At 52.3% G+C, this 15,682-nt stretch overlaps 1 protein-coding gene across 1 annotated transcript; it reads left to right on the top strand.

Moving 5' to 3' along the window:
* Positions 1 to 2,334: 2,334 nt before the first annotated feature.
* Positions 2,335 to 13,894, top strand: LOC106001850 (proprotein convertase subtilisin/kexin type 9-like). The gene is made up of 14 exons (XM_013036810.1): positions 2,335 to 2,547; positions 3,049 to 3,212; positions 3,937 to 3,961; positions 4,081 to 4,157; positions 6,322 to 6,364; positions 6,864 to 7,001; positions 7,210 to 7,348; positions 7,507 to 7,703; positions 8,387 to 8,570; positions 8,937 to 9,110; positions 9,374 to 9,522; positions 10,374 to 10,542; positions 12,234 to 12,415; positions 13,694 to 13,894. Exons 1-14 carry the CDS (start codon positions 2,335 to 2,337, stop codon positions 13,892 to 13,894), a joined length of 2,055 nt encoding a protein of 684 aa, XP_012892264.1.
* Positions 13,895 to 15,682: the final 1,788 nt, after the last annotated feature.

Raw genomic sequence — 15,682 nt, 5'->3', positions numbered from 1 at the left:
CATTGCTGCATTTGTTTGAAATCCAGTTCTCTGCTCAAGAGTGGGGGCTGCCTGGGGAGGGGACCCTCTCTGCATAGCTCCCTGCTGCCACCATGTGCCCATGACTCATGCTGTGGCTGCTGTGCTCACTGGAATTTTGGAAAGGCTCAGAGGTGAGCAGGAAAAGGTAAGAGGAGGCCCTGGCTCCATCTTCTCCCCACAAGTGTCTGCAAGGAGCCTCCAGGATCAAGAGAGGGGAGGAGAGGAAGAGGTAGAGGCCCTCAAACTGTGTTGGGCTTAGAGATGTTCATGCAAGGGTACTAATGAGCGAGTATGTACATATAGCAAGCCAGCCAAGACACTCTGTTGTTGGGAAGCTTCCGGAATCCCCCTACCTTGCTCTGTCTTTTCTTGGCCTCAAACATTAAAATCAGCCCTGTTTCATCGCAGCATCTCCAAGTGGACCCTGCTGTGCTCTGTGGATGTGCTGCCTGTTACAGCTGGACCATAATCTTGAGCTGCCTCCTCCAGGAAGGCTGCTGGGACGCACTGCCCTCTGACTGGGCTCCTCCCACACCTAACCTGCCTTTGCTGTGTGCTTTGCCTCTCTTACCACCATGCTCTTACCACCTCCCTGTGGGCTTTGGTGGGAAGGCTGGAGCAGGTGCTGCCCAGGCTAAGGTGGGCCCTGCCCTGCCTGCCTGTCAGGCTGCAGGCTGCAGGGCCTCACTCTGGCCACTGGGTGCCCTCTGCTGGTTCAGCTGGGCACTGCCACTGCTTCCCCCAGAGTCTCCAGAACTTCATGGGGAGAAAGAAGCTCTTAGCCTGTGCCTCTGTCCCTCCTCCCTTCCTGACAGCTCCTCTGTGCTCTAGCCCTCCTGATCCTTGACTAGCAGGCCCATCCTCAGCAGCCTCTCTCCACACACCCTTCCCCATGGCTCTATAGCTCCCTGTCCTGAGCATCTGCTTTCCCCACATCTGCCTGTCTCTAGCACCAGATTCCATGAAGCATTCCTCCTGATGCCGAGGGCTGCCTCTCCCAGCTCAGTGTCTTCCATAGTCCTTGACACACATCACATTACCCCTGGGCTACCCTAACCCTGTCTGTGACCACTGAGTTCCGTGGGGAGTCCAACAGGCTTGGGAGGGCCTTCACCACAGGCCCTGGGGACTCAGTCCTTGCACCTAGGAGGCCTTGCTCAGATGCACTCTCCTCCCATCTGGCCTTGTCCCTCTGGAACCTGTGTCCACTCTGCAGACTTGATGTCACACACCCTGTTCCCACAGGGGACTCAAACCTCTCTAGATCTGTATTCCACATTGCCCATCCTACTGCCTTCCTGCTGGGCAGCCCTGCCCCGGGGGCCACACTACATTGTCCTCACAGCCCATTTCCTTAGCTCCCTCCCTCAAAGGAGCTTTTCACACTGCCCTGCATCCAAACCCAGCTCTTCCTTCCCTGCCCACAATGCGCATCCCCTCCCCTCATCACTGGTGTCCAGCTGACATCATCTCCACACTCTGTGTCTGCCCATCATCTTCACTGCTGTAACCCAGCATGCAGAACAGTGCTGGGCACACAGTTCCATCACTAACCTAATCAGTCATTACAGGTACCTACCAAGGTCTGGCTAGGTGCTGGTCACATGAAGGTGACCCTGACAGTTCTCTGAGAGTTAGATGTGCAGGCAGGGAGCTTTTCCTATTTGCCAGGCCTAATTAAACCTGGGGACTCATACAGTGAACCATAGCACCGCCTCAGTATTCTTCCAGCTCCCTTAGCCCAAGGAGGAGCCTGAGGATGCTGGGGGCAAGATACAACCTTTACCTCACTGCCCCTTAGGGCTCCAAAGAAACAGCTGGAAAAATCAGATCTGCTTTGCCTATAGCCTCATGATGTTGATAAGATATTTCTGGTTCTCAATTTCTCTATCTGTGAAATGGGGAGATGACCCCAGTTCAGTGTGCCCCTCAGGCAGGGCTAGATGCTTCAGAACAGAAGACACGTTCTGACAAAGGTGCCAATGAACACGGAGAAGGCGGGGGCGGTTCCCTGACCTCTGGTCATCCCATGTCAGAACTGCTGAACGCAGACATGCAACTCCCTCCTGTTTGCCTGTGGGGTTGTGTGGAGGGGGTTGGCTCTATTAGTATATAATCAGATGGGATTGCCCCGGGTTCCAGGTGTTCAACACTCTGCACCCTAGGTTTCCTGATACTTGGAGGCACCTGGCTTCAGGCAGCTGCTACTTAGTGAGCCAGACAACCCAGCTGTCCTGCCTGGCTCTGTGCTTGTTCCTGGCTCGTCCTGGTTCCGGGTGTCAGCACCAGGGTGCAAATCTCTCTTCCTGTCCAATGGGCAGCAATGGCTGTGGGTGGCCACAGTGGCCACTGCTGCCCTTGCTGCTGCTGCTGCTGCTGCTGAGCCCTGTGAAGGTCGAAGCCCAAAAGGAATGGGATGAGTCCGGAGCCCAAGAGCAGCTCGACAGACCCAAAGAGGGGCTGGAGCTCACTCGTCCTTGGGAGATCCACGGCTGGCCCTCAAGCATCATATACCGGCGCTCTGAGGTGCGGGCAGGCTGGGGATGAGGAGCCATGTGGATGCCATTTCTTCTCTAGCTTCAGTGTAAGGGAAGGTCTGGAGTGAAGATCCCTGAGAGCATTTGCTCATTTGCCCACTGGCTTGGTGTGGTCTTGGGACTGAAGGCACCAAAGTGGGGAGTTAGGATGGCCAGTGCTCCACAGACTCCTGGCAGTTCACTGCTGAGTCTCAAGACAGGATCTGAGGAATGGCCAGGGTGGAGCCGGCTCAATGTGCACTCAGATGAGTGCTGAGGGTCACCCACAGTTCCTTTGGGGATGGACGCCATGTTTGGAAGTTTGTGGATCTGTTGTGGGTGATGTCAGTGAGGCTTTGTGTGTGTTGGGGAGAGGTTTAAGCCTCACTGAGTCAGCTGGCATCTGTAGTCTCTCTATGTCCTGGGTCTCTTCGGCTCTAAGTTGATCTGTACCTAGGGGAGGGGTCGTTCTTTTGATGTCCTCATGCTCCTTTTCCTCCCTTGGGGCCAGAGTGCCTGGAAGGTGCCCAATATCTACCTGGTAGTGTTCAAGGAATCCGAGAGGGAGCAGATGGAGAGTATTGTCCAACGGCTACAGAGCCAGGCTGCCAGCCAGGGCCTCATGTTCGAAGTGCTACACGTCTTCAAAGGCCTCTTTCCTGGCATCCTGATGAAGTCCGACAACTTGGGCCCACTGGACCTGGTGAGCCCCAGCTCAGGCATGCACGTGCCTAGGCCTGTGCGCATCCCTTGGTTGACACACTCAGGGGACAGCAGACACTTACTGAGTACTGAGGGTCTGTAGCTCAATGATGCTAGTGATGCCAGCCTCCTCAGGCAGCTTCCTTGTTAGTCTGGCCAATTCCACTATGGTACTTGGTCTATTCACCCTCATTTGAAGCAGGAGGGATCCCCGTGTACACGGGGGAGCTGGATTCCCAGCTTCTGGGGCATCAAGCCAGTGTTCTTGGGTTGGTGCATTGCAGCCTTGGTTCACAGCTGAGGTGAGAGAAGGGTCGGGTTGGCTCAGGATGTGTGAGGCATGCTTCAGGGAAGGGATGGGTCTGAGCACACACTGTGCTCTCAATTCTTGCTGGTCCCTTCTCCTGTCCCTTTGGCTCAGCACCCAGATGCCACCACCAGGGTTCATAGCACTATGATCTGAAGACAGGAAAAATGTGGGGAAAGAGTGGACTCACAGGACGGCCAGTGCTGACATCCTGATGTGGACATGGAGTCCAGACCACAAGGACTTCCCCCACTGTCCAACTTGCCTAGAACTGGCAGTGCCTGGCTCCCAGATGAGATGTGGAAGCTGTATCTCTCCTGCCACTCATGTGGGCTCAGCTACCAGTTGTGGGGCACTGGTCCCAGCTCCCCCCACTCCTAAGCCTACTAGAGTAGCGGGGACACTTTTTCTTCTGGTCCAAGGAGAGGGCCTTTTGTTTATGGTGGGCACTGTAGGGATCAGATGTGCCAAGTGCTGGGTGCTTCTGGCTAAGTGACTCATGTAATTGAGATCCTGTGTCCTTGGTGTCTGCAGGTCTTGAGGCTCAAGAAGGCAAAGTTCATCGAGAAGGATTCCTTTGCCTTTGCACAGAGCCTCCTGTGGAGCCCTCCGTGGATTCCGACTCAGAGCACCATGTGGAACATGCAGTGGATTTCTCCTGAGTGGAACCAGTTTCGAAGCTTCAACCACAGCAGTAAGACCACAGCTGCCATGGCCCACCTCTTCTCTCTGTCCTGGGAGCTCACCTGACCCATCTTCTCTCTGTTCTCTCTAACCCCACTTGGACTGTGCTCCCTCCTGGTGTTCTGTGCACAATACCGGGACATTTGCCTAAGGTCCACGCTTCTATTTTTTTTTCAAATTTGGGGCCTTGAACCTAGAGTCTGGGTATTCTCCCTTAGTTTTTTTCTGCTCAAAGATGGTGCTCTACCACTTGAGTCAAAGCTCTACTTCCAGCTTTTGAATGATTAATTAGAGATAAGAAACTCACAGTTTCCTGTCCAGGCTGGGTTTTGAACAGCCACCCTCAGATCCCAGCTTCCTGAGTAGCTAGTATTATAAGCTTGAGCCACAAGTGCCTGAATAACCATCTTCTTTTCCTCCTCTTCTCTCCAGCAGGCCATACTTGCCTTAAGAGGAAACTGAACTTGACTGTGACTTACAGTCTCTGGTCTATATAACTCTCAGTCCTCAAAACAAGACCAGATCTCCAGAGCTTCCCTCTGTCTCCAGGCCTCTCAGGAGGGGGACAGGAACATGTCAAAGTCTGGGAGACGGGGGTGTCTCAGTGAACCTGAGCTGGGAAAGGCAGTAAGGGCACCTGCTTGGGAGAGGATCGGAGGTTCTGACTGGACCCTGTAGTGTTGGATGAGCCTGTGCAGATCTGGGTTTGGTTTGGTGCTGGGCCTCAGGTCTGGGGGTGAGCCCAACGCCTTCTCCTTATCCACGGATCTCAGGGTCTGAGGAGCCACCTCCCTTTCTAGGCCTTTCCCTTAGCTGTGAACAGGCCGTGATCAGCCTTGTCCTCCCCACTGTTTAGAGGCTAAGGGGAAGCAGAGGCAGTGTCTTCAGGACTGGAAGGTGGGTGATGTTGGCAGGCTGTCATTTTGCTCTGCCCCAGCTTCCCACCTTTGTGTGGTTCTTGCTTTCTCCTTTTATCATTCTTTTTTCCATTTTCCTTTCTTTTCATTGGCTTATTCTATTTATTTTATGAGTGGTATTGGTCTTGAACTTAGGGCTACCCATGTGCTCAGCTTACTTGTTCACCCTGGCACACTGCCACTTTTGCCACACCTCTAGCCTGATGTTTTACTAGTAAATTGGAGATGGAATGTAGAGGACTTTGCTGCCTAGGTTGGCTTTGAACCATTAATGCTCTACATCTCTCCTTTCTGAGTAGCAAGATATGTTCTGTTTCTCCTTTAGAGTCTTGGGCTTTGCACTCAGGGCCTCATGCTTGCTAGGCAGGTTCTCTACACTCAAGACATGTATACAATAGTTACTGTTTAGATAAGTTCTCATATTTATGCCAGAACCTGGACCACAATCCTCCTTGTTATGGTTACTGAGTAGCTGGGATGACAAGCTTGTGCTACTGCACCTAGCTTTGGTTGCGATGTGGTCTTATGAACTTTTTGCCTGGGCTGGCTTTGATCTATCCATTCTCTGACACACAAATAGCAGGGATGACAGAAGTGGGACAGGGTGCCCAGCCTTCCTCTTCATTCTTGTGTGAGGCCACTCTGCACTGGATTTAGTGCTACTTGTTCATCCTGCATGAGCTCACCTAGAAAGACCTCTTTTTCAGATATGGTCTGATGGTGGTGCTGTCATTTGAATCCAGGACCTCACATTTGCTAGGTTACGACTTAAGTCACAACTCTAGCCTCCAGATAGATAGGTCTAAAAGGACATGGTGTGTCTTTTCTATGGTACTAGTGACTAGCTCTCCTGAAGGTTTGGAGTAGACACAGTCCATTTCCTGCTCCCTGGTGATGCCCATGATGTCCTTGTCCCTTCCTGGAGGAATGGAGACAGAGCTAGGGAGTCCCTTCTAGAATCTTCTCAAGGGTTTGGCTGGAGGAGAGCCTTTAGGAGTTGTTGGACTGGGACAGGGTAAAGCAGGTCCTGTATGGATGGGGATAAAGAAGGCTGGGCAGGCCCTGTACTATCCCTTTACGAATAGAGGCCACACAGCACAGCTGTTTGTCATCCTCAAACCCAAACCTTATAAAAGAAAGGCAATAGGAGGAGATGGGCAGAACTTGGGGTGAGGAGGCCACAAGCCAAGAAATGCCAGCAGCCACCAGAAGGAGGTGCAGAAGACGAGTGAAGCTTCTTATCCAAATCTTCAGGGGGAGTGCAGCATGATCTCTCGATCTTGAATTTCTGATCTCCAGAACTGCAGTTTTGCTTGGGCAACAATAGAAAGTGTGCTGCTGTAATTCTGCCTCAAGAGAACCAGTAGTAGGAGCAGGTCCCTGAGGCCTCCTGGGCTGCTCCCAGCCAATGACAGAGCTCAAGCTGGAGCTGGGCCATTTGAGTTGATAACAAGACCCAGTAACAGGCAGCATGCTATTAGGGAGTTTCCTGACTCTCTCTCATTGGCCATCTTCATGGCTTAGGACAGCTCCCTGTCTCTACGTCTCACTGCCCTTGTCAGTAAAATATTCCCACTAGGAGTAGCTTGGGAGGATTTTTAGATGAAAGACTGCACAATTGAGAAGCAGAGCATGCCATCATTGAGTGTCATATAACATGATGCTCTTGGTTCTCCCTTTTCTCTTCTTGCCCAAATGTAATTGTGGGAAGACAAGGAAAACCCCGTGGAGGTGTATCTCTTGGGCACTAGCATCCAGCCTAATCACCTGGAAATTAAGGGCAGGATCAACATCTCTAACTTTGAGAGAGTGCCTGAGGAGGAGTGGCAGAGCACCAGTGCACCCAGGACACAGGTGAGCCATCCTTCCCCAGCCCATCCCAGAGGAAGATGAGGACCACCAGACCTGGAGCACCATGGCCACCCTCCCCAGCCATCACCGTCCATCCCAAATCCTCAGTTGTAGACAAGGAAGGGCGGGCACTGCCAGTCCATCCGGGGTCTTTGGGAAATCATGGGGCGGGTGTCTTTCTCATCTGGTCTTTGTGTTGGTGGAGCAGGAGGACAATTGTGAAGGCCATGGTACTCACCTGGCAGCCCTGGTCAGTGGCCAGAATGTTGGTGTGGCCAAGGACATTAACATACACAGCCTGCGTGTGCTGAACTGCCAAGGGAAGGGCACCATCAGCGGCATCCTCATGGGTGAGTGGCAGACCCCAGCAGCCACTTTGGCCAGATGCACTGACCTATGTTGGGTTCAATAATGAACATCACTGTTGATTTGGAGGGAAGGAGCTGGGGAGGGCAACATGCCCCTCTCCAGGCAGTCATCTTGTTCTCAGTCATCTATGTTCTGTCAGGCTTGGAGTTTCTTTGGAAAAAGCTGGTCTCCAATCCCTCCAAGCGCATGGTAGTGCTGCTGCCCCTGGTGAGTGGGTACAGCCAGAGCATCAACAATGCCTGCAAGCGTCTGGCAAGGGCTGGAGCAGTGCTGGTGGCCGCTGCGGGCAACTTTCAGAGAGATGCCTGTGCCTACTCTCCAGCGTCGTCTCCTGAGGTAGGTGCCAGCAGGGCTTCCTGCTCATGTCCTGCCTTGCAGGTTGTCAGAGGCCCAGCCTCCCCAAACCCCAGTGTGACAAGGGGTTTGGCTAGCCCTGCCTCATCTTCAAAGGCCCTCCCACATTACCCCCTCCATCACATCCTCCCCCTGTGCCATCCCTCTCCTCCTGATTGACATTTGGAGAGCCACTGCTTTGTGTGGGGCTTGTGTGGGCCTGGCAGTATCAGGGGGAAGACAGGTGTCCCATCTCCGGGTCTTCTGTGCCTTGGAAGATAGGGAAGGTACAGAGGCAAATGGGCAGTGCTGCCCTCCCCTTTCCCTCTCCCTCCTTGCCCTGCACAAACCTTCAGACTATAGCTCCAGGGGTTTTTCCAGAGATGCTGAACTTACAACTGCCTGCATCCAGCCTGGCTCACTGTGGGTTGCCTCACAGCACTCTGCCTTCTTGATAACAACATTGTCAATTTAGTGTTTTTATCCCATTATTGTACAATCTCTACAGGGCATCAAGAGTAGTGACTGAATCCTGTAGAAGCCCTGGGGCAGGCTAGGGTATCAGCTGTGCCCAGGAGCCAGATTTTCCTCTGGAGAAGACACTTACATGGGAGTCAAACAGGAAGTATAGGCGTTGATCAGTCTGCCTCATGCAGCCTTTCCCTCAACTCTTTGCCACGTTCCAGGTCATCACTGTTGGAGCTGTCGATTCTCAGATCCAGCCACTCATCCAGGGTCCTCTGGGGACTAACTATGGATCCTGTGTGGACATCTTTGCTCCTGGGAAGAACATTGTCAGTGCCTCCAAAGGCTGTAATGTTTGCTATGTAACGCAGAGTGGAACTTCGCAGGCGGCTGCCCATGTGGCTGGTGAGTCACCATGCCACTGCCTGGACCACCAGGATTCCAGCGGCCCCTTTGGCCAGATCGTCCATAAGCTTGGCTATGAGGAAGAGAACCCAATGTGCAGACCTGATGGAGATGGTGCCATTTTGCATCACTGGGGTATAAATTGGTGTTTACCTGGTGAACACAATAGCCAATACCAAGGCCTAGAGATAGGAGAACAAAATGTGTTACTTTCTATCTTTCACTATGCAAGGGATTGCAGGTGGCTTCATTTTGGGAAAATCACATCATGTGTGCATGTGTGTGCATTTGTGTCCTAAAAGGAGTTCCCAGCTAGGATGGAAGGCCAGGCGATCACCTTGTCTGATTTTTTCCTTCCTCCATCAGGCATAGCAGCCCTGATGCTCACTGCCCAGCCAAACCTCACTGTGGCTGAGCTGAGGCAGAGGCTGATCCACTACTCTATCAGCAATGCTATCAATGACACCTGGTTCCCGGAGGAGGAGCGATTCAAGACTCCCAACCTGTTGGCTGCACTGCCCCCCCGCACCCAGGAAACAGGTGAGCAGGGCAGGTGGGTAGGCAGAGGCCAGCCTGGGTGTGAGAGGCCCGTGTGGAGGTGACAGTCCCCTACCTGGTCTACAGAAGGACTGTCCTCCTCAGATAGGACTCCAGGATCAGGGTAATGATTTCAACACTGAAGTTTTAACTAAAAGTTTCATGTGATATGGAAACTCCTCTCCCTGATGTAAGACTGAAACCTTCTCTGGATTCTCTGGGTGTACTGTGCCCCCACAGCCGCATTACTCATGACCTTGTTGCAGGTGAAGAGCTGTTCTGCAGGACTGTGTGGTCAGCACCCTGGGAATTCAGGCTGACACACGCTGCTGAGGCTCACTGTGACCCGGAGGAGGAGCTGCTGGGCTGCTCCAGTTTCTCCCAGAGTGGGAAGCGGCTGGGCGAGCGTGTGGGGGTGAGCTGCACACTCTGTGTGTCCAGTCCTCTGTCCTCTGGATTCCAATCCCTGTCTCGACTTCAAAGGCCTGGGCAGGGCCAGGTGCTCCTGGGGGACTCCGGACAGACAGCACCCTCATGGGCACAGGAGGGAAAGAACAGCGGTGGCTTCGGCTCTCTGCCTTGCCTAAAGCCATCTCTATGCTGGGTGTTTTTGTCTCATGCCTGTTGTTCTAATGACTCAGGAGGCTTAGATCTGAGGATCGTGGTTCAAAAGCCAGTCCAGTAAATTTCATGTAGTTCTTATCTCCAACTAAACGTGAAGGGGCGTTGCAACTCTGCTGGTAGAGTGCCAGGCTTGAATGATAAAGCTGGGAGACAGCACCTACTCCCTGAGTTCAAGTCCCAGTACTGACACACCCCTTCCTTCTCCCTGCCAACCAAGAGAATGCACAATCATGACCCTCAGGTTGGGATGACAGAGGCTCTGTGAGTTGAGAATTTCAAAGTTGCAGAAGCAGCTGATGAGGTTCCCATACCCTGGGTGGCCCTGTGAGGGGAAGAGGGCTTAGAGGATATGGTAGGTGAACACTTCTGTGCAGAAATCAATGTTAGGGAGGTTTCTTAGGAGAGGCCCGATGGGCCAGGGGGCCTGTAGGCCCTGTGCTGCTATATCAGGTATCCTTATTACAAGGCATTGTCAGTGTTGGGAAGATTCATCTGAGCTGCACATGGCAGGACAGCCTGCATGGAACCAACAATGCTGAGGACTCAGGAGCCAGAACTTGCAGACGGGGTCCCTCTCAGACCAGGTTCCCCAGTCCCTAAACCTGTTCACAGCAAGTTCCCATTTCTCTCTTCGACTCTCAGATCCTAGGAAAGAGACGCGTTTGCCTGGCATTTGGAAATAGCCAGGTTTCTGCGGTGGCCAGATGCTGCCTGCTCCGCCGAGCCAACTGCAGAGTCTACACAGCTCCTCCAGCCTTGGTGTGGCTGAAGACCTACACCCACTGCCTGGATCCTGACCAAGTCCTCACAGGTAGGGGCTGGTCCCGCCAGGGTGAGGAAGATGTCCTACCTCCTGATGCTCAGGAGACATGGCCTACACACTTGGTCCCCATGAGTGTGAGCAGATGATATGGGAGCCTCAGGACCCACAGCCAAACAGGATGTGCAACTTGCATGCTATGTGGCCTTGGACAAGTGGCTTCACCTCTCTCTTCCTCTCCTGCCTCTGTAGTGGTGATAAGAAGGGTTACAAGTGACCTCTGGCTTGGGCACTGGGAGCTGTTTACCCTCTGTGTGGGTAGGCTGCCCTAGTTCAGGCCTGTCAGAGTAGGGCACAGCTCAGGTTGATCCAATCAGTAGCTAGCAAGTTTCTTCTCAGCCCTGTGCCTTAGTCTCCTCATTGTGAATGCTCAGCTCTAATCCTGGACAGTTGCATTCTGGTGGCCACTGTCACCGACCATCACTCTGGAGTTCTTTCTCTGAACTGGGGACTTTCTTTTTGGGGGTAGGTAGTCCAGGTGTGTGGCCTGAACTCTGGGCCTGGGCGCTATCCCTTAGCTCTTCAGCTCAAGGCTAGCACTCTATCACTTGAGCCACAGCACCACTTTTGACTTTTTTTTTTTGCTTCTGTGGTGCTGAGGAATGGAACCCAGGACCTCAGGCATGCAAGGCAAGTGCTCTACCACTGAGCCACCTTACCAGCCCTGGGCTAGGAACTTTGTATAACAAACCTGTCCAGGAATGTGTCTGGAAGTCATGGGTGAGGGCTGCACTGAGGAGGTAGGGACTGTTTTTCTTGAGCTGGAGCCATTCTTAGAAGGAGCTTGGTGCCAGCGGGGAGGTTTAGGGGACATTGGGAATTATCTTGAATTACTAGGTCAGGAGCTGACCTTGTTAGGTAAGTACTGGGGAGTCTGAAGTTCTGGAATAGTAAAGGTTAGGTGGGGTTAGAAGTTGGTTGGATTAGCAGCAGTCAGATGAGCCCAGTGGCTTGGAGCCTTGTCTGGGACAAGAGCTCTATGTGGTTGCTGGCCTGGCAGGAAGCCTGGCCTTTGGCAAAGCTGGCAGAGCCACAGGCACTCACTGTGTAGCTCAGGCCAAGTTCCATATGCAGGACAAGTTGCCGAGTGTCTTTCCTAAAGCTACAGAGCTGGGAGAAGGGCTCTGGTCCTGGTTACCAGATTCTGGGTCCTGCATGGGCAGCACTGGGACTTCCCATGCATGTTTCTGCTTTAGCTAAGTGAGTTGCTGCTATTGCTCTAGCTGTTTTACAAATAGGGAAACTGAGACTTGATGAAGTTCAGCAAAGTGCCCACAATTTTACAGCCAGGTGCACCTGATTCTCTAGCCCACAGACCCAGGCTAATGCTGGACTGCTCTTGGTGATGATGCATGAGGAAAGGACTTGAGGAGGGAGGGGTTTGGGTAAGCAGTGGTTGATCATCGCAGGCCTGGGAACCATGCCCCATGGCTCCACTTCTTTGGTGGAGAGGAGATCATGGAAACTATGGCTCAGAGAGGTTGAGCTTCTCTCCCAAAATTCTACAAGTCAGATCACCAGCAGAGCTATGCTGGAAGTCCTCCTGCTCAGCCCAATGACTCTTCCACTCAGAGCTGCTCCTGGGTTTCCTTGGCTTTCAACCTTATAGAGAAAGGGGTGTGGAAAGAGAACTACGATAGTCTTCCACATTCAGTGTGTGAGCTGTCCCTCCTCTGCCCCAGGATGCAGCTCCCATTGGGGGATAGGTAACCCTGGTGTCTCCAAGCATTCTTCAAGGCAGCAAGTTTATCAGCCCAGAAAGTGTCTGGGGCACAAGAAGGCCAGTGTCCATGCTACCTGCTGCCATGCTCCGGGCCTGCAGTGTACAACGAAGAAGTACAGGCGTTTCAGTCCCTTGGAGAAGGTGAAGGGTTGGGGTTGTGGGAGGTGGGTGGTGGAGATGGCTGGGGCCTGCATTGCCCAGGGGAGGACCTGAGCACCTGTGCTGTCATGTGCAGTGTGTGTGTGTGTGTGTGTGTGTGCATGTGCTTGCACATGTGTTTGTATGAGTGTCAGTGTGAGTGTCATGGGCTTGCTTTTGTTTCTGGCCACATTAGTAAGGTTTGCTCTCCAATGCCCCGTCCCCCTTTAAGGATAGCACAAATAAATATGGCATAAAGAAATGAATTGCTGAGACTGGACACAGTAATATAATGCTGTGCCTGTTTCACCTGCTCCTGAGAAGGAACAAATAAGAGTTCAGATTGAGGCCCACCTGGGCAAAAAAATCAATAAAAATAAAAAAAGAGATTCTATCTGAAAAATATCTAAAGCAAAAGCAGCCAAAGTGGTAACTAAAGTGGTAGAGAACCTGCTTGGCACTCATGAGTTCAAACCTCAGTACTGCTTTTTTTATTTTTTAAAGCACCTGTATTCATAACGATTCTGGTGACTGAGATCTGAGGACTGGGGTTCAAAGCCAACCTTGGCAAGAGAGATTATGAAACTTATGCCATCAATTATCTGTCCCCCCAAAAAACAGATCTGGAGCTGGGTTCAGCTCTGGAGTTTAAATGCCAGGATTGGTGTGTGTGCACAACAAAAAAACAAAAGAAGCACAAAAAAACCAAAGCATCACTTCTGCATTTCACAAACCTACGGGGAGTTGTTCAGGGCTGGAATGCCTGAGCAACCATGGAAGGTTGGAGGAAGAAGGCAGATCTCTGAAGGGAGGGCAGGTCACACTTGGCCTCTTGGAGTCTGAGAGCTAGCCTCTAGAGGCCATGGCAGGAGGAGTTTGGGACCTGAGGCTGGTGGCTCTGGTCTGGGATGAGCTGCAACAAGGAGTGGAGGGCTGTTGCAAGGTCTTGTGGAGCTGCTGGGGGGATGGAGTTGCCATCACTGGATGGGGAAGGCTGTGGGAGGTGTGGCTTGGAGGGAAGTGGGAGGTGGGAGGGGCTTTGGTTTGTTGAGATGTCTGTCTGGGCTGCAGTGTCCTGGTAGGCTGGGGCTGAAGCACCCTGAGGGAGTGGTGGGCAGCTTTGGACTCAGCCCCTTTGGGGTGTGAGGGGCAGAAGCAAGCCAGGTGTTCACAGTTTGGTCCCCACTGAGGGTTGCTGGGAGGGACAGTGTAGCAGGTGGCTTAGAGACCTGACCATGCATGCGGGACCTGGCCTTACTTGTGCTGTCTGGACTCTGGCAGGTCACCGTGAGCTGTGATGCAGGCTGGACGCTGACCAGCTGCAGTGCCCATCCTGAGACCTCAGTCACTCTGGGAGCTTTCCCTGTGGACAACACCTGTGTGGTGAGGCACCAGAACACTGACAAAAGAAGAAGGGCCAGTAAGGTGTTTATAATAGTCACCGCCATCTGCTGCCGCATCCAGCTCTCAGGCCAGACATAGAGTGAATGGAAAGACCTCAACCTGCTGGGTGGTATTGATCAGGGCAGGGATGTGGGGGGTATATGTGGCCTGAGGGAACTTAGTCTTATCTTGGGTGCCCCTGCCCAGGAGAAGTACAGGAATACTCCCCATTAGGAGCAAGGAGGGGGTAGATTTAACAACAAGAGGGGCTCCTGGCAGCCCAGCTAGAAGGCTAGTGACAAAATCACCTTTCACATACATTTTCTCCAGCCTGGGCGAGGCCCTTGGACTAAGAAGAGCCAGTGTTAGCAGGAACAAATGAGGGTGACCGGTGTCGGGGACCCTCATGGTCTTGCCCCTTTATAAAAACTTCTTTGGACTTACTGATTGAGAGAAGCAGCCCCAACTAGGACAAGAATATGTCAAATGACCATAGGGCCATGCCTCACTTTCTCTTTGCTATCCTCACTCTGTTCTACCTCTAGCTATGTCGCTGACTGGGATCAGAGAGCGACAGATTACACCTCCATCCCTAGTTCTTCCACCCTCCTTTCTGCCCTATAACATATATACTAGTAACCTTACTTTATAGAGCAAGAAACAGGGTCTGAGGGAAGAGGGCCTGCCAAGCACAGTGAGGTGATATAAGGGGAGGTGGCTGGTTTGGCAACTTATTGCTGCAGGAAACAGTGTATGAAGGCAGCCAGAGCATGGCCTGCTTGCTCTAGGGCTGCCACCTGTGTTGCGGGGTGGAGGGGTGGTGGTGGTAATGGGCCTATTCTTATGGTGGTGTCCCTCATGGGGGCTGGGTGGGCATGTGAGGGGTACAGGTGGCATGTGTGAGGATTGGCATCCCACATGTGAATAAGTATCCAAATAAACTAACACTGGTCTATCCTTTGTTTCTCAGTTGCCTTTGTGTGTCATTCTGGGGCTTGAACTCAGTACCTGAGCACTGTTCCTGAGCTTTTTTGGCTCAAGACTAGAATCCTACCGTTTGAACCACAGTTTTACTTCCAGTTTTTTGAGATAAGGCAGACTTTCCTGCCTGGATTGGAACTGAGGTCCTCAGATCTCAGCCCCTTGAGTATCTAGGGTTAGAGGCATGAGCCGTTGGCACCCAGTTTTCAGTGGCCTTTTTAAGGCAAGCTGATTTTCTGACCTGTTTTGTTTTTGTGACTTGATATTTATTGCAGATTTTGCTACCATTTTTATTTTTAGTTGTATTTGACTGAGAAGGAGAGTGCTTGGCTCAGCTGGGACTGGTAGAGAGACTAGGAAGTCCCTCTGGGTACTCATTTTACAGGAATGTGGTGAATGTGGATCTGTACACACCCCAAGACCTACACACAATGTGGTGCCTCACCCTAGGATCTGCTCTACCACTCAACCAAAGTTCCCAAGCCCTTTCCCATCCCAGGCCCCTGTCAAGGGGATTGGGCCAAGCACAGGGAATGTTCATGGGACCCCCTGTTCACAAACCTGCAGATGTTTTGAAGGAGTCAAGGTCCTTGACTTGAAACCAAGCCTGGAATGTGAGTAGCTTTCCAACTATCCTACTGCTACAGAGTTACTGTTGGTGTCACACTGCAGCACAAGTCCCTTGCCAATGGTGAGATGGTATCTGCCAGGTCCTCAAGACCCCAGAGAAGAACAAGGGCTAAGCATGATAAACCTCTTTCCCAGGATGTCTTCTATTTCAGCCTGCAGTGATCTCTCCTGGCAGTAGGTGGCACGCTCAGTCAGGTTTCTGCAGCACCTCTAGAGCCATAAGAATTAAGAGCTTTCCAGTTATGGGAAAGGAAAGTTTCTGGGTTTAAGGAGATT

The sequence above is a fragment of the Dipodomys ordii genome, unplaced genomic scaffold (genome assembly GCF_000151885.1).
Source record: "Dipodomys ordii isolate 6190 unplaced genomic scaffold, Dord_2.0 Scaffold489, whole genome shotgun sequence".
In the NCBI taxonomy this organism is placed as follows: Eukaryota; Metazoa; Chordata; class Mammalia; order Rodentia; family Heteromyidae; genus Dipodomys; species Dipodomys ordii.
This window is presented reverse-complemented; position numbering and strand designations above follow the sequence as displayed.

Coding starts and splice junctions, on each gene's coding strand:
- LOC106001850 (XM_013036810.1), top strand. CDS start 2,335: ATGGGCAGCAATGGCTGTGGGTGGCCACAGTGGCCACTGCTGCCCTTG. Junction 7,704..8,386: donor CTCCAGCGTCGTCTCCTGAG/GTAGGTGCCAGC, acceptor GCCACGTTCCAG/GTCATCACTGTTGGAGCTGT. Junction 9,111..9,373: donor CCCCCGCACCCAGGAAACAG/GTGAGCAGGGCA, acceptor ACCTTGTTGCAG/GTGAAGAGCTGTTCTGCAGG.